Source organism: Sapajus apella, unplaced genomic scaffold (assembly GCF_009761245.1).
Source record: "Sapajus apella isolate SASKATOON/1434 unplaced genomic scaffold, GSC_monkey_1.0 scaffold24, whole genome shotgun sequence".
In the NCBI taxonomy this organism is placed as follows: Eukaryota; Metazoa; Chordata; class Mammalia; order Primates; family Cebidae; genus Sapajus; species Sapajus apella.
Genome location: NW_022436964.1, coordinates 9,998,263 through 10,024,426, shown reverse-complemented (window position 1 = coordinate 10,024,426; position 26,164 = coordinate 9,998,263). Strand labels below are relative to the sequence as shown.

Sequence of the window (26,164 nt, the reverse complement as noted above, 5' to 3'; positions counted from 1 at the left end):
GATGAACATAATATGGTAGCAAAACAAATAATGCCATTTTCAGTTGATGTTGATGTCTTATTTGCATGCCTGCTTCTGGGACCACAGGTAGGATGACCATATAATTTAGAACATGTTTGAGAGAAAGAGAGGTATATCCAGGGCCACAAGGATTAGCTTGGTCAACATGGGACATAAGGCCACCCAAAACATGGGGGAAAGGAATGGAGGTAAGGGTGTTCTTTATACCACATGTCTGAAGCTGGGCGTAGCCGGAAAGAAACAGTAAGTTTTCTCCTCTGCCATGCTGGAGGAACACCCATATAGAGAATGATAAATCATCTTGAATGAAAGCAGTGCCCAACCAGGCCTTGCCTCTGCTGTTAGCTCCACAAAATAAATGGGAAAGTATGTAAACATGGTTGACTGACTCTTCTGTTTCTCTGTTTATAGGAAACTCTTCCAACTTCCATCTCTTGTTGGCATTAATGAAGCCAGCACTCTACTGATCACAGCAGTCTGCTCTTCCCCAGGACTCCAGAATCCTCACTGCTTCTCCGTCCCCTACTCCTTCCACACAGAAGCACCATTTGGACATCCTCAGTATCTTAAAGAGTGGTTTGTAGCAAAATTACTCACCCACTGATTCCAATGATAAATGTTTTCATAATTAGCTTTGAAAATCACAGCTTCCTAGTATTTCCTAAAAGAAAAAAAAAAAATCAAATGCATATCATTCAGATGTCAAAAGAAAGAATCCTAAATTAGAAGCACCAGCTGAGAGGGGAGGATGACAGTGACCTCTCAGCCCATCCTTGCATTATCCACATTCCTCACTGCACTGGCTTCTCCTGCTACCACCAAGTGCCAATAGCTGGGTGTGCTCAGGGCCTGCCAACCAGTTCAATATCAGGTGAGCTGCCTGAGCACTTTCCCCTGAACATCTGTTTTCTGAGTGTGGAAGAGTTGCTAGGCCACAGTGTGTTACATGGTTTCATCCTCTCCTTAGCCAGGTTGCCTTCCACCTGCACGATTCAGTCACCTGGGTATGACTAATTATCAGTGAGGGAGAGACCCCTGTGGGCTGGCCTCTTTCTCTATTTATGAGACAGGAAGAAAGTCACTGCTAACCACAGGCAAAAAGAAGCTAATACCCTTTAAGGACACTACTTCTTCACCCAAAAGCCTAGGTCTCATACCTGGCTAGGTACATTTTTTTGGAAACAGGCCAGATAGTAAGTATTTGACACTGTGTGGGCCAAGAGGCAAAATCTAGGTTGTTAGGTATGGACTTACATACCAAGAGAAAAAACATTTTCACAAATTTTTCATGAAATTCAATATATAATCATAATTTTTTAAAAACAGGTCTACTAATGACAAAGAATGAAAGTCCCTTTTATTGGGCTATCATTTCCCTTAACTGGATTTCTGTAGTGCTTTCTACATGAAACTGCAAATGTTCAGGCAGAGGGCCAGGTTAAGCTACAGGCTGCTGTTTTGTGGACCTTTGGTCTAGGGGACAGAGGACAGTTTCATACATGCTTCCCTAAGGTTCACTAAAGCAGTCCTTGGTTATTACAATGGACCATTTTTCATTACTAAGTGAAAATGTGAAGCACAGCTGGAGGCAACCTTAGAATAGTGGCTCTTGAAGGTCATCCCTGATGGCCACTGTTCTTCATTCTTGTCTGCTCAGGGGGTTGGTTGGTCAGGGACCTAGGCTGTGTAGCTGGGGGCAAGTGGCTGCCAAGCTGGAGGCTCCCAGCAATGCTCCAGTTCCTATGATCTGTGTTCACACTCTCCCTGGAGTTATGGAGAAAAAAGCATAGTGGGAGAGGGCTATTGTTGCCTGACTTCTTGGCTTATCCAGAATATTCCACATTGAGTACAATTGCTTAAGACTGGGGTCTACTTCTATTAACAAGTCTATGTGAGACAAGAATTCAATAATGACTGTGATAAAATAGCAGCTGGGCACGGTGGCTCATGCTTATAATCCCAGCACTTTGGGAGCCCAAGGCAGGCGAATTGCTTGAGCTCAGGAGTTTGAGATCAGCCTGGGCAACATGGCAAAATCCTGTCTCTACCAAAAATACAAAAGATTAGCCAGGCATGGTGGCATGCTCCTGTAGTCTCACCTACTTTGGAGGCCAAGGTGGGAGGACTGCTTGCGCCCCCAAGGCGGGGGTAGCAGTGAGTGGAGATTGGGACACTGCACTCCAGCATGGGTGACAAAGTGAGACCCTGTCTCAAAAAATAAAATAAAATAGCAGAACAAGTTGGATATTTGCATTTCATCCAAAGTTACGTTATTGAATATACATCTCCATCCAAATTTCCAAGGTGTATTGAGGGAACAACTACATACAATGAATATTATAAAATATATTTTTATGTTATAATTTTTCTGCTTTTGAATTTTATTTTACCCTGTTCTTACTTTTTTGGTATGTCAGTGCCATGCTGCCAACTAGCCTTTTTTTTGGGGGGGGCGAAGGGCGAGGCTGCTCTTTATCTCACTTTTGTGGTGATAAATGTTCTTTCTCTTACAAATTATGTTGTCAGTAGATGCTGGCAGAGTGATATCCTCACTTGACCAAATAAAACAAAAATTCATAAAACGTTATCATTCCTTGCCTCCATCTTGCTTATTTTTAGATAGCTTGTTGAAGCATAAATTCTCAAACTTGGAGACATATAACTTTAGAGATTACTTGGCCTTTCACTTCATTTTGGTTTCCATTTCATTTCATACTGGTTTCCATTTCATTTTGCAAAAGTGGAAACTGGCTCAGACAATAGAGTGATTTGCCTAAGGTCACTCAGATAGTAAGGAGAAAAGTCAGATACCAAACTAAAAGAATTGAGTTGACTTCTTTCCATCACTCCAAGCTGCTAAAAAGCACTTTATTACTAACAGCAAAGAAAGGGTGTTGCACATGTGCTAGCTTAATTGTCAGGCTCTGATGTATAATTGATGTCATTCTTACTGATGTATTATTGATGGGGCATCTATTTGCTGTGCACACAGAATGGAAAGGACTACTGGTCCCCATCCTAATTGGCACATCTGTGCTTACATGTGTGGCTACTGCATCAATTACATGGCATGTAAATAACAAGTCAGCATGGTTGTGGCATGGGAAATTGGCTTGAGGGCGTTACTTGCATTCAGGAACCAGGAGTGAGATGGAGTTAAAAAAAACCTACTTACAAAATCTCTCAGATACAGTCAAATGCAATTTTTTGTTTGTTTTATTATTTTTTTTTTAACCAAAACAGGAACTCCCAGTTCTACATTAGTTAGCAGTCTGGGCCTGTCAAAGACAGTGTTTGGGTAAATGTTGGGCATATCCTATCAGCAATGAGCAGGTGACAATGTGATGGGATGGGTGAGAAATTGGAAGATGTAGAGACAAGAGAGGTGACTGGGCTAAGTGACTAGGGTGGGGTGGGAGGTGGGCCTAGCAATCACTGAAGCCATTTATTTCAAAAACAGTGTGGACACACAGGGCAGCTTTAGGTGAGCTCCAAGTTCAGGCCTGGCTCTGTTCACCTCCACATCACGTTCTACTATTTAATTGCCTGTGGCCCCCTAAGAACTATTAGGCTGCAGTGAGACGTGATTGTGCCACTGCATTTCAGCCTGGGCGACAGAGTAGGATCCTATCTTAAAAAAAACAAAACAAAACACAAAAAACAACCCCAAAACCACCTCTTCAAAAAACAAAAACAAAACCAAATCAAATTTTAAAAGCCTGCAATTATGACTTGCCAGGCTTCATGAAGCAAATCTAAGTTTCATACAAACTTAAATCATGTGATGCGTCCTAAGAGTCAACCCTTTGAACTGCCAGCTCCATCATTTCAGGGCATGACTATCACTAGGAATACACACAACCTTCAATCTCATGGAATATCTGTGTCGTTTATTTTTCAAGAGCATGCAAAGCTTTCCTCAACAGCAGAGAGCTCTTGCATAGTGGGAGAACAAACTAAGATAGCCAATAGCAGACCTAAAATGACTAATTTTTATTTTTTACACTTTTTTTTAATGCTAAAATGTTGGGATTTTTCCAAAATGCATATGTGTTTATTATGTTTAATTCATTTCACTACTAAATATTTACATTTTGGATTCTAAATTGCACAGTGCTCAGAAGTGGCATGTGCAGAATCAGCAGATTGTAAGGAAGCGGGCAACTCAATAATGCGAATGGCCTGAAAGACAGATGACAATGTTCCTGCTAAATGTGCTCTTCAAGTGTATCTACAGGACAGTCTGACATTTTAAAAAGAGGAAAATGTTTCCAGGACTTGTCACTCCGTATTCTATACAACAGCTATTTTGATTCTCTTCTTCCAGGAGATAGGGCAGCCTTTTCCTACTATTGTTTAAACTTTGCTCCCTTTTGGTAAACAAATCCCTCAAGGCTGGGGTTTTTGAAAACGCCATTTATGCCCCTCCCCCGTTGGTTTCATTTATGTAGGTTCTTTTGTAAACAGTTTTTTCTTTCCCCAAATACACAATTGGTTTACCATATGGTCTGTTATTTTGAATTTTTGGCTTCCTTGTGTGCTCCAGTTCTTTCCTCTCACCGAAGACTGAATCCGCCAGGTCAGGGGTCGGTAAACTTTTTCTGTAAAGTGCCAGATAGGAAATGCTTTGGGCTTTGACGGCTGCTACTCAGCCCTGCCGGGTAATGCGAAAGCGGCCACAGACAACACAGAAGGAAATGAGCGTGACCGTGTTCCAGTAAATTTTGGAATTTCATGTAATTTTCACGTAACCACAGAGTATATATTTTTTGATTTCTTTTCAGCCATTAAAAAACGTAAAATAAAAATTCTTAGCAGGCCTTACAATAACAGGCAGCAGGCGGGCGGTAGTTCATCACCCCAACGCTAGAGGAATGAGACCTCGAGCCGCGAGGGTGAAAACCCTGGCGACTTCTCCCAACTGCGCGGTCTCTGGGAGGCAGCGTTCCCATTCTCAGGATTTTTCCGGGGCGCTAGAGCACCACGCCACCAGGAGTCTACGTCCTCCTCGGCAGCCCATCTATCAGTTCTGTGAAGGTGGCAAGAGTCCTGGCAAGGCTTTCAGGGCGCAACCAAGTCCTGGACTCCAGCACAGAAACCCTACAGACACCTCCAGGCCCCAGCGAGGCGCGGCGCGGCGCGGCGCGGTAGTGGCGAGCAGGTACGCACTCACCTGGCGCCAGTTCGAGTCCTCCCAAACACAGCGGAGAGGCGACGGCCAAGCGCGCGCCTGTCCCCAGTGCGCCGCTACCCGCAGCTCGCTCCCCGAGAGGCCCACGCCCCTCCCGGTGTAGAGGGGTGCCAGGTACGGGTGGCCACCGGAGGCCCCTCCACCCGGCTCAGCGCGGGGTTCCAGTCCCCGTTGGGGCAGAGCTCCGGCGAGCGTGGCCTCTGGCGCGCGCCCCTGATCGACTCCCGCCCTTCCCTATCGGGGGCGCGTGCGCCCCGGCCGGTCCTGGCGCGTGCCCGCTTCGCCCTCGCTCCGCTCCGGCCGGTTCCGCCGCCGTGCGCGCCGCCCGCGCTCCCGCTGCGGCGAAGCTGCCAGCCCGGGAGCCAATTAGCGCTCGGCGAGGCGGCGACCACTTCCTCGTCGTCCCGGCGCGCGCTCTCGACAGCTCGGGCGGCCGCTGGGCGGGGCGGGGCACTCGGCGGAGCCGCTCTGCCTGCGTCCGCTCGTCTCAGCCTAGGGTGGGCGCCGGACCTGGGCGGCGCAGGGCTGTAAGCCAGACGAAAAGAAACTTCGGGGTGTCCTGAGTGCCAGGTGGCGGCAAGCGGTGGACTTTTCTGCGGGGCCTTTAGGATTTGCAGCTCCAGGAAGCGAGATGTCGAAGCCGCCACCCAAACCAGTCAAACCAGGTGAGGGAGGTGACGGAGGCGCTCGCCGGGTTCTCCAGCCGTCGCGGTGCCGGCGCCTCCTCTGCCGCTTGGCAGCGAGGACCCGGCGCGCACCCGGCCCTGAGCCTGGCTTCCGAGATCCGCCCCAGCGGGATGGGGGCTCTTAGTTTTGCTGCGGTCGCTATTACGGGGGAGGGATCGATTTGATACCAAGAGGATTTCGAGAATTAAAAAATATATGTTTTAAAGGGGAGTCAGCCTCACTTTTGCAACATTGTCATTCGCTGAAACTTTCAGAGGGTGTGATGGCAGCGTCCCATGGAAGTTTTCCGGAAAGAGGGCCATTGATCTCCCTTTAAAAAATGTCTTGAAATGGTCTTTAGCCACTTCCTCTTTTCTCAGTGTTTGTCACTGTCAATTTAGGGTTCCTGACCGGCCAGAGTGAACGGGAAGTGCAATGCTTGCAGGGTGGGGTGCGCGAGCGAGCCTCCTCCAGGACTTCACCGAGGAGCCGCGTTAGAAACTGACCTTGGGATCTTGGGAAGAGCGTTTAGAAAACTCTGTACTCGCGCTCCCTCTGGAAAGAATCTAGCATGCGGCAGTAATCTCAGCTGTTGCTATTCGGAAGTGTAGCTATATTATCTTTTCCTTCGCTTTCCCAAAGGCGTTGGCGAGCTAAACCTGAGAGGGCTGAGATTACCAAATTCTCAAAGCAGTTTTCTTGGCGGTTTGTCCTTGTTCCCTTTTGCTCTGTTCTTAGAATATTTTCTGTGATATGTAGAAATAAGAGAATTATAAAAGAGACAGACGTGTTCTAATTAAAAATTGTAACATACTCTTCGGCGCTTTCATTTGGGTGGGTAATTAGAAAGGACTGAGTATTTCAACACTGTAACAACGCTTAGGTGCGTTCGTTTGAGCAGGTAATTAAGGGAAATGCAGGAAATGGAAGATAAGCGGCTCCGATGTATTCTTGGTTTTTTCTTCCCATCTCATGTAATTTCGGTATAGCGAAATGCTGAAATTTAATCCATTTACATCAAATTTTGAAGTAACTTTTGTTGCAAGAGATAAGAATTTCAGTGATTTTTTTTTCCTTCATCTTCCTAAACTCTACAGCGTTCATACTTACCTAGTTTTCTTTCCTTGCGTACAGTTGGTGTATGAAGTTCCTTTATTTGATAATCACGTACGTACGTATGTGGAATAGTCCTTCACTGAGGACTTACATCTTGGTGGGCTGAGTGTGAAGGAAGTTACTGAGACTGGCTCTGCCCTGAGCAAAGACGGGGCACAGGTAGAGTTGGGCTCTGCATTGCATGAGGTGTGGAGTCTGATGAGAAATTTCCATTTTAAGTGCTTATGTAGGCCGGGAGCGGTGGCTCACGCCTGTAATCCTAGCAGTTTGGGTGGCCAAGGCGGGTGGATCACGAGGTCAGGAGTCCAAGGCGAGCCTAGTGAAACCCTGTATCAAAAAAAAAAAAAGAAGTGCATATGTACGAGGTAGCTTTCTAAACTCAGGTGCAAATCAGGACCTCAAGTATCTAACAATGCAGAGTTATTCTTTGATAGCTAAACAACATTTTATTTATTTATTTCTGACCAGCTGCCTGTTGAAATACGTTATTTTTCAGGCGCGGTCGCTTACTCGTGTAATCTCAGCAGTTTGGGAGGCCTAGGCGGGCATATTATGAGGTCAGGATATGGAGACCAGCCTGACCAACATGATGAAGCCCCGTCTCTGCTAAAAAAAACCAAAAATTAGCCGGGCGTGGTGCTGCTCGCCTGTAATCCCAGCTACTCAGGAGGCTGAGGCAGGAGAATTGCTTGAACCTGGGAGGCGGAGGCTGCGGTGAGCTGAGATCAAGCCGTTGCACTCCAGCCTGGGCAACAGAGCGAGACTCCGTCTCCAAAAAAAAAAAAAAAAAAAAAAAAAAGAATGTCCTGAGAAATAGTTATTGAGTTTTTTTTTTTTTTTTTAAATCTCTTCAGGCATATTAAATGATGTCTGTGTTGAAAATGGAGGGACGTTGGCAGGTATATGTGTGTACACACAGTAGTGTAAACTTGTGTATTCATTCACACTTAGGGGTTTAGGGATCATCCTGTTACTAATTGTGGATACATTCCCAGGAACCTGCTTCCTTATATCGGAAAGCTATGATTAAACACGACTGGTGTTTAGAAGGAACTTTGCATTTTATTTTATTTTAATTTGTTTTCTCTGGTCCTTGATTCAGGATACAGGAAATTTTGAATCAACATTAATTTATAAATGCGATTCAGACACAAAGTTACCATAGAAATGGGTTTGTCGGTTTAGTAATTTACAGTGAGAAACGTTATTGTGAATCAGACTTGAACTAAAGCGATGGCCAGGAGTAGTGGGTCATGCCTGTAATCCCAGCATTTTGTGAGGCTGAAGTGGGAAGATTGCTTGAGGCTAGGAGTTTGAGACTAGCCTGGGCAACACAGCAAGACCCAGTCTCAATAGAAAATAAAAACCAAAAACAGGAGTGTCCTATTATAGTATGGTACCACATTTACTGTGTATTAGGTACTGGTCTAGTCACTTTTGCGTGTGTTAATGCATTTGCTGCTCTCAACTGTCTTATGAGGTTGGTACCGTTATATTATTCCTGTTGCACAGATGAATAAAGATTTGCAGAAATGTTATTTAACTTGTGTAAAGTCAGCAGTTAGAATGGGGGATATAGCAGGCAGATAAAAACCCAGGTGGTCTGCTTTGAAGTCTGCACTCTTAACCATTTGCCTTAAGTCATAGTGCTCTATTCACATTGATGGTTATGTGTATTTTAGAGCCGGTGGTCAGGAAGTGAAAAGGAAGGGGCTTCTGGTCCTCAGACCTTCTTTGTCACAAATGCACATACAGGTCACTCCCTGGTTGGTACAGCAAGGAGAGTGGTGCTGAGTTTTACGTTCTTGTCCTGCAGGCAAGCTACATGGATAAAAATCTTCAAAGACAGCATAGGATTGGGGGCTTTGGGGTTGTATTTAATTTTATGGTTTGTTTATACCCTCCCTCATGCCAAAAGGACTTCTAGAAATATACATGATCTGAGAGAGGGGAAAAAATAAAGATAAAGCAAGGTCATGTAGAGGAAGGGAAGAATGGTAAGATGAAACAAGAGGAAAACCTAGACATGCATGTAGTAAGGTCACTGCAGATTTGGCTCTCAGCTTCAAGCAGAGAGAAAAAAGATTTCAAGATTCATAGTGCTCATAAAATTAAAATGTGTTACTTACTCTGAAAAGTAGGTATTTTAATGGCATTGAGATTTGAGACAGATTTTTCCTGTGGGTTCTCTTAAAGTGTTGGAGTGGTCTGGATATCTGTAGCAGAATACAAGGCTGAACACCCTAGCTGTTTTTTCTTTTTTTTTTTTTTCCCCCTAGCCGTTTTTCTTATAGCTTCTTTCAGAGCAAGGTTTGGGCAAAACAGCGTGGCTCAATTCAGTAGACAATACTAAAAGGAAAGGAGCTAGGTGAGTAAGGACAAAGGACTCACTGGAAGATATTAGAAGCAAGGGACATTAAGTTATAATGCAGGCTAATAGCATCTTTCTGGCTGATCAGCACATCCCCAACAGGGAAGTCCTTGGGCAGATGCTAGTGGGAGATCCTAGTCATTTTTGTACCATCTGGAGGATAAATCAGGGTTACCTTGTTTGGGTTTTTTGGCCATATTCAGAATTCATTTGCTAAACAAACGTTTCTTAATAAATGTAGCTCGTATTTTAGGCCCTGTGCTAGACACAGGTTCCAAGGAACAATAACCTAAGGTGTCATTCACGAGGGTCCTGCGTCTAATAGGGAAGACATATATGTTTACAGATATTATCTAGAGTGTCCCATATCTACAACTGGATGGCTGATCTCATTCATTTTGCTAAAAAAAAAAAGCTTGTAATTAAAAATATGAGTAATTTTTTTATTTTTAGAAAATTTGGAAAAAGGTAAAGATAATAAATATGTAACTAAAAATATAGAAATCAGGCTGGGCGCAGTGGCTCATGCCTGTAATCCGAGCACTTTGGGAGGCTGAGGCGGATGGATCATGAGGTCAGGAGTTGGAAACCAGACTGGCCAAGATGGTGAAACCCCGTGGCTACTAAAAATACAAAAATTAGCCGGGTGTGGTGGCACATTCCTGTAATCCCAGCTACCTGGGAGGCTGCGGCAGGAGAATCATTTGAACCTGGGAGGCGAAGGTTGCAGTGAGCCGAGATTGCGCCATTGCATACCAGCCTAGGTAACAAAAGTGAAACTCTGCCTCAAAAAAAAAACAAACATATATATATATAGTATATAAATTATCCCTGTCATCTACTGATGATCAGTATTTACATTTGGCTGAATATTCTTTCAGGTTTCTTTTTTCTTCACATCCATTTCATTTCAAAAAAGAAAATAAAAATGGTTAACCTCAGAACAGTGTCTCAGCTTCCGTTTGAAATGTCTTGCTGTTGGTTAGCATATGTTTCTGAAAGCCTATATGGTACTGCCAACATTCTGCTTGAAAAATCAATTCTGTCACAGTTTGACCTTTCCTTGCTTACTGATTTTGTTTCTGTAAATCATTTGGCCATAAGAGGTCTGTCACTGAAACTTTCTCCCTTAACTGTTAGCTGCGCCACCATGGTACTCTACTAAGATGTGTTGCGATTTCAAGGTCTTCAGCTCATTTTTTTATGGTACCCTCTTTCTTTCTTTGTGTTTTTTTTTTTTGTTTGTTTTTTTTCTTTTTGAGATGGGTTTTTGCTATGTTGCCCAGGCTGGTCTTGATCTCCTGGACTCAAGCGGTCTTTCTGCCTGAGCTTCCAGAGCATCTGGAATTATAAGTGCTCCCCACCAATCCTGGCTGGGCCCCCCTTTCCTTTTTCTGAATGAGTACAACCTCCTAGTTTTACACATAGAGCATTTATGTTGTTTTCAGCCACTCTCAGAAGACTTGTAGTTCAATTAGGGTAAATCTTTCTGGCTTGTTAGAGTGTAGAAAACAGAACTTTTGTTCTCATAAAATATTTTTAAAAAATACTTTATTCTGAGACTTGAGTAAGGATGGGCCAAAGGATACCAAATGAGATTTGAACTTAGAATAGAATCATCTCGTTCTAAGCAGGTTTGATAACCCTGTATTGTAGTTGGAAACCTGATGCCTGACCTTGGACATTTCTTCCAAATGGCATATTGATTTTGGTGGTGGAAGTAAAGGAACATAAATATTTCATGTGCCTTGTGAAGATAAATTCATAGAACTTTGAAGAAGCAAATATTAGTGTTTTGGGTTCTTTTGTTTTTCAGAGTAAAAAATATAAAACTTAAAATACATCATACACATGCTACTTAAATAACATTTTTGAGAGAAAAAGGCTTTTATCTAGAATGAACTCAATTTTTGTGTAATTTTTTACCCCAACAAAGGAATTAATCAAAAGTCAGCAGATGAGATTGGCTTTGAAATATGTACATGAATAGTCTTCTTTTATAAACTTGATACTTTTTATACACGATGGCAGAATAAAGTCTGAGAAACATCTTGAAAATTTCAGAATGATTATGATGATGATCGGAATGGTTAACATTTATTTGGCCTTATATGTCAGGCGCTTCACCCAGCACTTGTATGCTCTTCTTTTTTTTTTTTTTTTTTTTTTTTTTTTTGAGATGACATCTTGCTCTGTAGTCCAGGCTAGAGTACAGTGGCACAATCTTGGCTCACTGCAATCTCCAACTCCCAGGTTCAAGCGATTTTCCTGCCTCAGCCTCCCAAGTAACTGGGATTACAGGTGCCCGCCATCATGCCTGGCTGATTTTTGTATTTTTAGTAGAGACTGGGTTTCACCATCTTGGCCAGGCTGGTGTTGAACCCCTGACTTTGTGATCCACCCGCCTTGACTTCCTCAAGTGCTGGGATTACAGGCATGAGCCACTGCACCCAGCCTGCTTTGACTTTTTTTTTTTTTTTTTTTTTTGAGATGGAGTTTTGCTCCTGTTTCCCAGGCTGGAGTGCAATGGCACGATCTTGCCTCACTGCAACCTCTGCCTCCCGGGTTCAAGTCATTCTCCTGCCTCAGCCTCCTGAGTAGCTGGGATTACAGGCGTACACCACCATGCCTGGCCAATTTTTGTATTTTTAGTAGAGACTGGATTTCTCCATGCTGGTCAGGCTGGTCTTAAACTCCTGACCTCAGGTGATCCACCAGCCTTGGCTTTCCAAAGTGCCGGGATTACAGGCGTGATTGGGCTTTTCTTGTAGCTTTGCTACAAAGCAGCAAAGGCTGGAGATTGTGTGCCTCTGATCAGCACTCCTCCCTTCTGGAAATAGTGGGGTCCCCTCCCTTTGTGTTTCAGCATTCCCACAATCTGACTTACATGACTAGTGTGGTGAGATTTTGATACACACCTTATACCTCAGGGCATAACAGAACCCATTGCCAAAGTTGTCCTTGCTTGCTTCATGGACTGGGTAAGACAAACTACATTTTAAAAAAATTGCAGAGACACCTTTCAGTTGGGCTGATAGGAGTGAGCTGTCAAGATTCTCTATCAAAGGAGTTTCAAAAAAATTTACAGGCTGGGCACAGTGGCTCACATCTGTAATCCTGGCATTTTTGGAGGCCCAGATGAGCAGATTGATTGAGCCCAGGAGTTTGAGACCAGCATGGGCAACATGGTAAAATCTTGTCTCTACAACAAATACAAAAAAAATTAGCTGGGCTTGGTGGCATGTGTAGTCCCAGCTACTCGAGAGGTTGAGGTGGGAGGATCACTTGAGCCTGGGAGATCAAAGTTGTGGCATGCCAAGATCATGCCACTGCACTCCAGCCTGGGTGGCAGAGTGAGACCCTGTATCAAATAAACAAACAAACAATGCAAATATTAGAACCTAGAGGACTTCCTGGTTCATTTAAATAACTGCATGGTATTCTGCTGAACTCATTTAACCAGACCCTTCTGGATTGTTTTCAATCTTTTGTGATAACAAATAGACTCCCAGCAGTATTGTTCTTGCTTACAAGTGTAAATCCACAGGATAAAGTCCTGGCAGTGGGATTTGTTGTTTCAGAGGGTATGTGTACTACTGTTTTCATAGAAATTTCCAAATTACGGCTGGGCATGGTGGCTCACGCCTGTAATCCAAGCACTTTGGAGGCCAAGGCAAGCGGATCACCTGAGGTTGGGAGTTCAAGACCAGCCCGACCAACATGGTGAAACCCCGTCTTTAAAAAAAAAAAGAAAAAGAAGAAGAAAAAAAATTTCCAAATTGCTTTTCAAAGAGGTCTTATCAGTTTATTTCCCTACCAAAAACGTATGAGCATGTCTTAAACAGAAAAATCACGGTGCTTGTGATAGGAGATGTTATCAAAGTGTATCAGAGGGCTGGGGAGCACAGGGCAAGGAGCTTGAGGACACAGAAGATGTAGGGAAGAGGAGTAATTTAAGCAGAGTTCTGAATGCTAAGAGTTTGCTGGGCAGCAGACAGAGAAAAGTCATTGGATTCAGGCAGACATGAAATAACGTATCCGCTTATCCACATTTGTCTAACTAAGGGTGAAGCTTGTTTCAGAGAAGACAAGGAAATTTGGTGTGTGCATACAGAACTGTGAACCAGCTAATTTTCTCTGAATTAAAGAGAAGCCCGTTTACCCAGTGTAACAGTTTGTGAAAATGGTATTGCTCCACAAAGACAGCAAGAATTTAAATGCGCATGTCAGCCCTCTTCACAGACTGCTTATCTGTTTCTCAGAGTGTTAACAGTTGCTGTAGGTGTTTAGTTTACTACGGGAATGAGTTTAAGAGGTTTGGCAACTGCAAATCAATTAAACAAGTTACTGGTGTGGCAGCCTCCTTTTTGTTCTTCCAGTCATTTCCCACTTTATGTCTGCACATCTGTAGAATTTTTAGAAAGCCACAAAGCACATTTCTCAACTTACATTTGGGATAAGAGTTGGGGGATAGTTTTATATTTGTGCTTTTTTTTTTTTTTTTTTTTTTGGAGGTGGAATCTCACTGTGTCACCAGGCTCTGGAGTGCAGTGGCACGATTTCAGCTCACTGCACTTTCACCTCCGTGATTCAAGTGATTGTCCTGCCTAAGCCTCCTGAGTAGCTGAGATTACAGGCATCTGCCACTGCGCACAGCTAATTTTTGTATTTTTGTTAGAGACGAGGTTTCACCATGTTGGCTAGGATGATCTCGATCTCTTAACCTTGTGATCCACCTGCCTTGGCCTCCCGAAGTGCTGGAATTACAGGCATGAGCCACCACACCTAGCTATTTGTGCATTTGATTGGCATGGAATTTTAAAACTCTTTAGCATCCCTTATAATTTGATAAACTATTTTGGTTTTATATTCTTGGGATCCAAGAATGCATCTACTGTAGATCTTTTCTGCCAGGTGCTCCCAATTTTCAGGGAGCCTGAGGACAATTTGAATTCAAATTAAGGGAGACCCTCTAACCCACTCAATTTATACTCATGCTAGAGGGACAGTCCCAGGCCCCTTACAAGGGTCTCTCTGGCATCCCTACACTCCAGGAATTTTGCTTGGTTCTGAGAAACGCATGGATTCCATTTTAGGATTCGTAGCTTCCCAGCCCAGGTTCACTCCCATGAGACAAAGAAATGACTTTAACCTGGAGGTTATCCTGGAATTTCTGTGTTATTTCTAGGAACTTCCTGATCAAATCCATATTTTGGAGGAAGATGCTTCTAGACTCTAGCTCGCTAAGTGTGGGTGAGAGGGGGGTTGGCTGAAAGAAGCCACTCTAGGTTTTAGACACAGTTGGCAGGTATCTCAGACTCCAGAAGATTTGGCGGATCTCAGAGTCTCATCCTTCCTTACTTGAAAACCAGATGCTTGTGCTTATCTCTGAACTGTTGACTACCCAGGTTCACAGGACTTTCTAGCTAGCATGTATTCTTTCACTGGTTTTCTGGGCTTATTGTTTTGTTTGATTTGTGCTCAGATTTGTCTGATGCTAGCCCTGGGAGGACGTCTTCTGAAGGTATTCCTACTGGTTTTTCAGGCAAGGAGAGTGTCCATGAAATACTGCAACAGAAACCGTTGCCACCAAAGTTAATATTCTGAATGGTGTGCCAAACTTCAAATTGTTTTCAACCATATTTTTCTTTTGGGGAATAAATCATTCTCTTTGATCTCTCTGCATTCAGGTCATTCAAACAACTGCTTCTAGAACCTGGGTCTCTCTTAAGCTGAAATGTGAAGTAGGAGTCACTGCCATGGTGACTGTCTGCTTCCACTTTCAGGGAACCCCTCTGTCTGACAGGGCTTTTGGTCCTTGCCTCAGGCCTTTGAAAACCTGTTCTGTATCTAAATATTGGGGCTTTAAAGTATAAATCCAAAATAAAACTCTAAGCTCCCCAACCAATGGAAGGGACCCCTTTTCTCAGCCAGAGTTAACCTGAAAAACTAGTTCAGAGCATGACAAACTGAGTTATAATCAACTTTACATTTTCCGGACATCAAGTCTTCAGTGTCTTGATGGCCATTAATGAACAACCACATTTTTCAAGGATCTCATTGCAATCTGTGCATATAAAGCCCCAGACATATTCGGGTCTACAGAGTTGATGTTACTGAGTTATAATCAACTTTACATTTTCCTAACGTAAAAGTCTAATGAGGGTTGGACATGCCTCATTATGAGTGGGATGAACTTCTAGTCCTCCTGCTGTCCCCCTCACCACTTTTTTTTTTTTTTTTTTTTTTTAAAGCAGTAGCTCTATTAGCACCAAGTTTGTAGTTAGCTTGCTAGGTGACCTTTATAAGTCACTAGACCACTCTATGCCTCAGTTTCTTTTGTTTCTTTTTCTTTTTGTCTCTTTGAGGCAAGTGTCTGGTTCTGTCACCCAGGCTGGAGTGTGGTAGTGATCTTGGTCTTACTGTAACCTCTCCTTCCTGGGCTCAAGTGACCCTCCCACCTCAGCCTTCCCAGTAGTTAGGACTGCAGGTGTGCATCACCATGCCTGGCTAATTTTTGTATTTTTTGTAGAGGCAGGTGTTAAATGTGCACTCTGCACATTTAGCTCTGCCGCTAAACAGGCTTTGTATGAGCAACATGGCTGTTTATTCACCTGGGTATGGGTGGGCTGAGCCCAAAAAGAGAGTCAGCGGAGGGTGGTGGGATGGGAGTTGGTTTTATAGGCAGTGGAAAGTTACAGAAGTTATCGTTCAGGGCAGCTTTTGCAAGCTGGAATGGGGTCCTAGGGTCTGGAGTCACAAGGTTGACCAAGGTTGGTTACAAAGTCCTTATCAGTTGAGGGGGGAATAAGGGACAATAGAAAAATGTCTCAAAGTTAATTAGGTGCTGCAGGGGTTGATAATTTCTTCTCCTTTTGTGGTTTTCCAGTTACTTCAGACTTTCTAGTTCCAGGAACTCATCTGAAGTGTACGTGCAGGTCACAGAGGTTACCATGCTATCCATGGCGTGGTCCGTCAGCCTAAAAGAACTTACAACAGTGTTTCACCATGTGGCCCAGGCTAGTTTCTTCATCTCATGCTAAATCTGATTCTAAATCTTCTTCATGGCCTTATACTGGCCTCTCAAATAATTTCTCACATTTCTGGCTAATTTCATCTCATGCTCCTTCTAGACACTGGGGCTATTTTCGATGGTTCTCTGGGGCCATTTTCAATGGTCTGGAGAGTAAATCCCAGCTACTCTCAGTGCTCAGCAGTATGTGGATAGAAACATATGGAAGAATTAAACACATCAAGAAAGGGCTTTTCGTAAGTCCAGATTTCCATGAGAAACAGCAGAGATGGGAAAGGATAGGATGAGGGTTAGGAAGGGGATGTAATGTATTAATAATTAGGTCTGATCTGATTTCACTTAGGCTTTGGCTACAAGGGGCAGCATTTTTTTTTTCTTTTCTTGCAGCTGTCTGCAAGAGAGAACACTGGGGTCTCCCTGCAGGAATATGTCCAGGGTTTTATATGCACAGATTCCAATGAGACTCTTGCAAAATGTGGTTGTTCAAGAATGTCCATCGAGATCCTGAAGACTTTTATGTTTGGAAAATATACAGTTGGTTATAACTCAATAACATCAACTCTGTAGACCCAAGATATAAGAATACTGTGTATTCTACTAGATTTTAGAAATCCTCTGTGCAAAATATCATTCAGGGTCCTCTTGTCTTCTCTCATTTTTTCCCATCTCTTTTGGAGGCGGTAGTTTTAAGCCATGGATTCAAATTCAGACCGTCCTTTACGGAAATTGTCGTATTTGATTCCAGAGAGGAGGGTTTTCAGGGTTTTTCTCTGGAAGTGGGAGGACTAGTCTTCCACTAAGAGAATGACTCTCTGCCTACCCATCACTCTGCCAGTTATACTGGCAGAAACCAAAAGCCTCTTTTTTTTTCTTTTTTAAATGAAATAACATATATTTATAGAGATTCTGATAAAGTGGCTCTTTTTTTTTTAATTAAGAAAAGGTCTTGTTCTGTTGCCCAGGCTGGAGTGCACAGCTCACTGAAGCCTCAACCTCCTGGGCTCAAGTGACCCTCCCACCTCAGCTTCCTGAGTAACTGGGACTACAGGCATGTGCCACCAAACCCAACTATTTTAAAACTTTTTTGTAGAAATGGGGTCCCATTATGTTGCCCAGGATGGTCTGATGGGGTCTCCATAGTGGGACCGCCTGGGTACGAACAGTCTTCCAATGTGAGCCTCCCAAAGTGTTGGGATTATAGGCGTGATCCAGCACATCCAGCCAAAATGGCAATTTTAAGGCCATAGAATTGTACTTACGGGAATAAATTTTGTTGCTATGGCTTTATAATACAAACAAAAATCATTCTATTAATAGTTGAAAATTATTATAATGCTCAAGTGTTAGTTTTCCACTAAGTATTTTAAAACCAAAGGTAAAAAACTACAATTTGTTAGGACAGATAGCAAGGGACAGCAGGTTACTTCTGCATCTAGACAATGGATATAGAAGGAGAGTAAATTCCTAGTGATTATTCTGAAAGCCTACAATTTAAATGACCACTGTATATTGGTGGCAAGCCACTGCCCCGGAGAGCGCTGGTTTTTCTCTCTTCTGTTTTCTGTGAGCAGAGGTTATTCTCACTGCCACACCATCTGCATCTTAAATAGGAAATAGTTCTGCAGACTCAAGGGCTTGGGAGGGGAACAGGGGCATTCCTAAAAGTTTATGAACAAATTCCATTGTCTCCATTCCCTCCCTCCCTGTTCATGTGCTTGTGTTCATAAAAAGATAAAATGATCTTCTGGGCATCCATCAGTGGAAAAGAATTGTTTTTTTTTTGAGTCTCTGAGGCTGGGCCTGATGGCTCACACCTGTAATCCCAGCACTTTGGGAGGCTGAAGCAGATGGATCACTTGAGGCCAGGAGTTCGAGATCAGCCTGGCCAACATGGTGAAACCCCGTCTCTGCTAAAAATACAAAAATTAGCTGGGCATGGTGGCCCGTGCCTGTAATCCCAGCTACTCAGGAGGCTAAGGAAGGAGAATCAGTTAAACCCAGGAGGCGGAGGTTGCAATGAGCTGGTATCAGGCCACTGCACTCCAGCTTGGGTGACACAGCAAGACTCAAAAAAAAAAAAAAAAGAAAAGAGAAAAAAGCCTCTGAGAGGGTTAGGTGTGACCTGGCGCCCTGGCAAGTCTAAAGATAAGAATATGATCTTAGAAGTATTGTCAAAACTCTCATTCCCTCACCTTCCAGGGAGAAAGGGGGATTTCCACAAGAATGGTCCTGTAATTTACCCAATTTTAATTACAGCCCCAGAAACCACAACTTTTCACTTGCCTGGCCTTGCCGTTCTCAGGTAAATCCTAAAGGACTCCATTCACTTGTGCTCCCCTTCCTCCACCCCTCGTCTGAGCTGACTTGGGAAAATACCTTGACATTTATTTGGGTTAAAGTTCTCCCCTGGCCTTTTTGGGAGTCACTTGGACTTCTCCGGTCTTTCCAGATCCTGCTGACTTCTGCCTAACCCCTGCTTCTCATAAACAATCTCGACTCTCAGGACCAGGCCAAGCTGGAGGAGGAGCTCACCACCTGGGCTGTCTGGGTGGAGCCCTGGAATGGAGTGGCAGGTCGCGGCATCCTGTCAGACATTTCCAGGTCACCAGGCAAGCCGCTTTTATGATAGGAATGTGGCTCTGAGGAACATAACACCAACCTTTTGAAGTAGCACTGGTGTGACTTGAGAGAGGGTACAATTAGGGAAACAATTTTCAGTTAAAGGCTGTTGTCTTAGTGAATAGATGATCTTGGAAGAAACAGATGCCTTGGACACCTGGTTAGTTTCTCATAGATGGCCTTGCTGAACTGGTTTTCATCTTTCTGGGTCTGTTAGAATTTGAGATACGGACTTTTGTGGAGGCTCTTGGATGTGCTACATGAGAGCATTTGAATCCTTCTGTTTTCTGAACAAAGAGGGGCTCCATTGTCAAAGATATTGATAATCCTTTGCTCTTTACTTTTTCCTCTTGTGTTCTGTAATCTTTTTCATGTGTCCAAAGTTTGTATTATTTTACCAAAGTTCTACTATTAGCTAGAAGTAGTAAAATACCCTGAGGTACAAACTTGGCTCCTGTGTATCTGTTGGGTCAGCTTTGATTGGGCATATCCTGGTCTCTATATCAGGATTGAAAGGGGTTCCGCTATAAATAAAGGGCACGTTTATATCATCATGTTGTCTTGCTAGCATGTGTCTTCATAAAGAACCAAGACTAAGGCCGCTTTAAAAAATGTGAATTGTTGTTTTCTTTAGAAATGGCTTGTCCTGTCACCTAGGCTGGAAGGGCACCAGTCCTGTCACCTAGGCTGGAAGGGCAGTGGCACGATTGTAGCTCACTGCAGCCTCCTGGCCTCAAGCTGTCCTCCTGCCTCAGCTTCCCAAGTAGCATACATTACTGTAGGTACACATTACTGCCCCAGCTGATTTTTTAAGCCATCCTTCTGCCTCAGTTTCCCAGGTAGTACACATTACTATAGGCACACATTACTGTCCCAGCTAATTATTATTTATTTTTGCTTTTTTGGAGAGATGGGGTCTTGCTCTGTAGCCCAGGCTGATCCTGAACTCCTGGCCTCAAGTGATCCTCCCTCCTTGGCCTCCCAAAGTGCTGGGATTACAGGTGTGAGCTACCACACCCAGCCAGTGAGGGCTTTTTTATATTATATTCCGAGAGCATTTTATGTGGCTAATGGTACGAGACATCTAAATCTGAAACTTTTCTATTTCCTTTCTAAACAGTGGATGCACACATTGATATATGAAATGCTGGTGTTTTTTCACACTGTGAGTGGTAACTTGGTAGGTAGTGAAGTCAATATAATGACTAGCATCCTGAAAAAAGGAAAATAGAATAAGAACAAAAAATATCAGAGTGAGTCACTCAAAGTAAGGATAAGAAATTTTTGTAAGACATTTTTTAAATTTATGAGTGTGCGTGTCCTGATATGAAATACATTTCTTGCTATGGATCTCAAAAAAGTTTGAAAACCTCTAGAATATGCTCATGCCCCAGCCTAATTTCTCACCATTTTTTTATCCCAGGCTTCAGGCATCTTGATTGACTAGATGTTCTTAGACCCCACTTCCTGAACTCCAGACCCTGCTCTTTATTCTGGGGCTGCCTGCCCCTGGCCCCTTTTTGCGTGGGTAACTACTGTTTGTTTTTTAAATTTTTTTCTACTCCTGTGGCATCACAGTGGATAACTACTGTTATCTCCAAAATTAAAGTAGATGTCACCTCCGATAATAGCCTGCACTGACCTTGAAAGTCTCCTCACTATAGTTGTGTTAATTTAGATGTCCCTGTGTTCTCAGTTTTGTGGGTGTGTTAGGCATGGCTTTGTGTGTGTGTGTGTGTGTGTGTGTGTGATCAGGAAGATAAAGGATAAAGGAGGTCTCATAATAGTAACTACATTGCTGATAAATCAAATACAAGTAGGCTAGGTGTGGTGGCTCATGCTTGTAAACCCAGCACTTCAGGAGGCCTAGGTGAGCTGATTGCTTGAGGCTAGGAGTTTAAGACCAGCCCATGCAACATGGCAACATAGTGATACTCTATCTCTACAAAAAATAGAAAAAAAAAAAAAATAAGCTGGATGTGATAGCATGTGCCTGTCCAGGAGGCTGAGGCACAAGGTTCACTTGAGCCTGGGAGTTCAAGATTACATCGAGCTGTGATTGCTTCACTGTACTATAGCCTGGGTGACAGAGCAAGACCCTGTCACAAATAAAGAAAAAATAAATACATAAAATAAAATACAGGTATCTTGTAAGTTATTCTTCAAAAGGGCATTAAAAGAGAACACATTTTCCTGATTGTTTATGGGATACCTATTCATTGTAGACAATTTAGAAAATAAAGAAGAAAATAAATACGACTCATAGTTCTACCACTCAGAGATAACAGTTAACATTTTGGTGTTGTTTCTTTCCAGTTTTTCTTCTGTGTAGATTTTTGTTTCACATAGCTGATTGCATATATAATATCACCACCAGCCTTTTTTACATAACAACAAAAGATAAGTGTATACCCCAAAAGCAAAATTTTAAAGGACACGATAAACTCTTATTTTTAGTTATGGTAATTCCCTCTGTCACTAGAGTGCTGGAGTGTCAGGCTGGAGTGCAGTAGCACAGTCTCAACTCACTGCAGCTTCCACTGCCTGGGCTCGAGATTCTGTCACCTCAGCCTCCCAAGTAGCTGGGGCCCACAGACTTACACCACCACAGCTGGCTAATTTTTTTTTATTATTCATAGACAAGATCTTGCTGTGTTGCCCAGGCTGGTCTCAAACTCTTGGGCTCCAGCAATTCTCCTGCCTCAGCCTCTCAAAATGCTGAGATTACAGGTGTGAGCTTTGTTTGCTTAAAAAAAAGCATTATGGGCTGGGCGTTGTGGCTCATGCCTGTAATTCCAACACTTTGGGAGGCTGAGGCGGATAGATCGCTTGAACCCAGGAGTTCAAGGGCAGCCTGTGCAACGTGGTGAAATTCCGTCTCTACTAAAAATACAAAAAAAAAAAAAAAAAAATAGCCTAGCCCCAGTGCGGTGGCACAAGCCCGTAGTCTCAGCTACTTGGGAGGCTGAGATGGGATGATTGCCCGAGCCTGGGAAGTCAAGGCTGCAGTAAGCTGTGATTGTGGCATTGCACGCCAGCCAAGGTGACTTGAGTGAGACCCTGTCTCAAACAAAAAAGGCATTATGGCTAGGTGCAGTGGCTCGCACCTGTAATCCCAGTGCTTTGGAAGGACAAGGCAAGAGGATTGCTGGAAGCTAGGAGTTCAAGACCAGCCTGGGTAATAGCAAGACCCCATCTCTACAAACATTTTTTTAAAAAGTTAGCTTGGCGTGGTGGCTGTAGAATCCCAGCACTTTGGGAGGCTGAGACAGGAGGATCACTTGAGCCTGTGAGTTTGAGATTATAGAGAACTGTCATAAGAGCCACTACACTTTAGCCTGGGTGACAGAGTGAGACTCTTTCTCTAAAATTAAAAAATAACAGCATTAGAATATCTCTTGCAGGAATATCATATCTGATAAATTTTCTAATACACAGATTGAAGATTTCAATAATGCTGTCTTGCCAGTAAGGAGAAACACAAGGGATAAGTCCCAGAATAATGTAAAATGTGTAGTAATTAGCAGTAGCTAACATTTATGGGCCCATACCGTGCATCAGGAGCTGCACTCAGTATATTTACATACATGGTATTTGTTTACTGTCATTCAGTCCTTGGGTGCCAGAATTAAAAGCCCAGGATTCTGATCATCGATTCTGGTGCCAGAGGGGCCTGAGTTTAAGGCTCTTTGCTACCACTCCCTGATTGTGTGGACCTGGACTGGTTACTTACCCTGTCTAACTTCAGTTTCTCCAGCTATAATATAGGGTTAATAAAACATTTACATCACAAGATTGTTTTGAGGATTAAACAAATTGCTGTGAGTTAGTACTTTGCATGGGGCTCATGGTAAGTGTCCCATAAATGTGAGTTTAGAAGGATAATTGAGCTTCGAATGAAAGATTTTGATGTTAGGCAATTTTCTCTCTTTAGTCTTGCATATATGTTCTCATTTGCCCAACCAGTCATTTCATATAGGAGGAAGTAGTGACCCAGATTGATTTTGGAGTTGGGGAGAAGCAGATCTTCATGCTGTGGCCCAGTACTCTGCCTGACTTGTTACTTGCAGAAAAAGAGGACTTCAGGGCAGAGGTCTGCAAACATCATCTGTAAAGGGCCAAACAGTAAATATTTTAGGCATCATAGGCTGCATGTGGCTCTTTTGCAACGACTCAACTCTGCCATGGTATAATGTGAAAGCAGCCACAGGCAAAAAACAAATGAGGCCAGGTATGGTGGCTCATGCCTGTAATCCCAACACTTTGGGAGGCTGAGGTGGGCCAATCATGTGAGACCAGCCTGGCCAATGTGGTAAAACCCTATCTCTACTAAAAATACAAAAATTAGCCAGGTATGATGGTGTAGGCCTGTAATCCCAGCTACTCAGGAGATTGAGGCTGGAGAATTGCTTGAACCTGAAAGGCGGAGGTTGCAATGAACCGAGATCATGCCATTATACTCGAGCCTGGGTGGCAGAGCAAGACTTTGTCTCAAAACAAAACAAAAAAAACAAATGAATGCTGTGCTCCTATAAAACTTTATTCATGGACACTGCATTTGAATTTCAGATCATTTTCATTATCTTGAAATAGTATTTTTCATTTTTCGCTCATCTATTTAAAAATGTAAAACCATTCTTAGTTTAAAGGTCATACAAAAACAAGCATTGCTTTCATGGGTATGCCTTTGGACTGATCTTGCCTTTTGTGGAGATGGCATGACCAGGGTAACTTTTTTTTGTTTTTTTTTTTTTTAGGGACCATTGCTTGCTTTCTTTGTTTTTTACCCAGTGAAGACAGTTGGCAAAGAGCTTGCCAGTTGAAATTTCAAACCCCGCTCTTTGGGATTTTTATGTTATATGGTGGAGACTAAATAAAATTAACCAGCAGGTATGGTCCCTCAAGCTGTAAAAGTAAACCAAGTTTGCTAAAAGGCACTGAAAAGTATAAGCAAGGAAAAAAAATGGATTAGAAAGGCACACTGTTAATAAACAGAACCCTCTTGTCAGAAAACACACAGGCTACTGTTTTTAACGAGTCTGCTATTCCTGCAGCTGAAATCAAGACATGTTTCAAATTCTTTAGGTTTTTTTCTATTTCTTTTTTAGATTGGGTAGGGGAAGTGGTAGGGAAGAGGTGGTGTTAGAGAGAGGAGGGATGGAAATGTCGTGTTCCATAGTCTTTGCTATTAGTTTTTTCTTTAAAGGTATATGTACAAACAGATTTGATTTATTAATCCAAGAGTGTAAGTAGGCAGGTAGAAACTTATTCATTGCATTGGAAACTATTGCGTACGGTTTTGCTCACAAAATGATTTTCTTTCCAAGGATTATAGCCTCTCTTTTTGTTTTCAAGAGCACTGGGCTTTTAGGCCGGGCGCAGTGGCACACGCCTGTAATCCCAGCACTTTGGGAGGTCGAGGCGGTGGATCGCCTGAGTGCAGGAGTTCAAGGTCAGCCTGGGTAACACGGTGAAACTCTGTCTCTGCTAAAAATACAAAAATTAGCCACGAATGGTGGCGGGTGCCTGTAATCCCAGCTACTTGGGAGGCTGAGGCAGGAGAATTACTTGAAACTGGGTGGCAGAGGTTGCAGTGAGCTGAGATCCTGCCATTGCACTCCAGCTTGGGGAACAAGAGTGAAATTCCATCTCAGAAAAAAAAAAAGAAAGAAAAAAAAAACAGTGGGCTTTTGCGGAATGACACCAATAGAGATCTGGGCCCAGAAGTCTGTTCTGAGCTAATCACCTCATTTATGGGTGTCGGAATCCACAAAGCTGGAGGCTGAGGGGGAGTGTTTGTTGGCCCAACAGAGTAGAACTGTTTGCTATCACCCCAAGAATCAAAAACGATAGCCTTCACTCTCGGATACCATCCCATGGACTCTTCCTGTTTTGTTTTTCAACAGAAAACATCCTGTTTCATCATTCATGTTTAATAGAATAATTTAAATATGCCTCATAGAAATAATTAGTACTTTTTCTTGCCCTGAGAACAGTCGGAGATTATGACAGTATTTTTTCATACTCACAGGGTATAAATTAAGAAGATTAATTTCTTAATGCATGTTCTTAGACAGGTGTGAGAAAGATATATGTATATAGTAAAGCATTATTTCCCATGATTCTCTCTTGATCAAATAATTCTCTTCTTCTTCTTTCATTTTGAGAGCTCCAAGATTGTTTGTAATTATCTGTTCTTGGGGGATATGGGAGAATATTGTTTTTTATATACTTGCTGAAATCCGCAAAGTAGGAAAATATTACTTATAAATCTTTATAGAGCCCTGTAACAATTCCTAATTCCATCAGATAGTCTGGAGCAGTAGCTTCCAAACATTTTTTTTTACCTTGAACTTCAGTAAGATCTGTATTTTTCTTGATAACCCAGAACATAAAAACATACACACATGACCAGAGGGGTACACAGAAGTTCGCTTTAGACTCAGATTTCTTCCAAAATCTACCATTAAGCTTTGGATAACTGACCAGATGGTGGAATGCCTACTTTATTTGGCACACCAAGACTTCTGCATGGGCAAGAATTATAGATTACATAGGTAACACTCATGCCTAATCACTTTAGCAGTATCAGCAATGCAAACAAGGCGTGACATATGGATTTGCTGTTACCTTAATATTCACTTTGAAGGTTGGGTGTGGTGGCTCATACCTGTAATCCTTACGCTGTGGGAGGACGAGGTGGAAGGATAACTTAAAGCCAGAAGTCTGAGATCAGCCTGGACAACATGACTCCCAGGTCTACAAAAGATTAGCTGGATGTGTGGTACACACCTGTAATCCCAGCTACTTGGGAGGCTGAGGCAGGAGGTCTCTTGAACCCAAAAGGTTGAAGCTGCAGCAAGCTATGATTACACCATTGCACTCCAGCCTGGGTGACAGAGTGAGACCCTATCTCTCTAAATAAAAAAAATTAAAAAAAATTATTTTGAAAACAGGTAAGTTCTCTAAATATAACTTGTTTACAGTGTGTGCCCTATGTGTTGGGCTGATCTTGCCTTTTGTGGAGGTGGCATGAGCAGGGAAACTTTTTTTTTTTTTAAATTCCAAGGACTGAAGTTGTTTTCTTCCATTTTTTCCCAAGAAAATTTTCAATATCAGTATATTGAAATTCTCTCAGTCAGATGAA

At 42.9% G+C, this 26,164-nt stretch overlaps 2 protein-coding genes across 3 annotated transcripts in view; one reads left to right on the top strand and one right to left on the bottom strand.

Moving 5' to 3' along the window:
- NMRK1 (nicotinamide riboside kinase 1) overlaps positions 1-5,463 on the bottom strand; it is a 36,407-nt gene extending 30,944 nt beyond the window's left edge. The window contains exons 1-2 of one of the 2 annotated variants that reach the window (XM_032290895.1): positions 5,195-5,463; positions 619-682 (exon numbers count right to left, since the gene is read on the bottom strand). In XM_032290895.1, coding sequence (XP_032146786.1) covers positions 619-647 — 29 coding nt within the window. In that variant the 5' untranslated portion in view covers positions 648-682; positions 5,195-5,463. The remainder of the gene's footprint in view (positions 1-618; positions 683-5,194) is intronic. The other variant, XM_032290894.1, reaches the window with a different exon arrangement.
- Positions 5,464-5,620: 157 nt separating this feature from the next.
- Positions 5,621-26,164, top strand: part of OSTF1 (osteoclast stimulating factor 1) — a 59,962-nt gene continuing 39,418 nt past the window's right edge. The window contains exon 1 of the mRNA XM_032290893.1: positions 5,621-5,877. Coding sequence (XP_032146784.1) covers positions 5,844-5,877 — 34 coding nt within the window. The 5' untranslated portion in view covers positions 5,621-5,843. The remainder of the gene's footprint in view (positions 5,878-26,164) is intronic.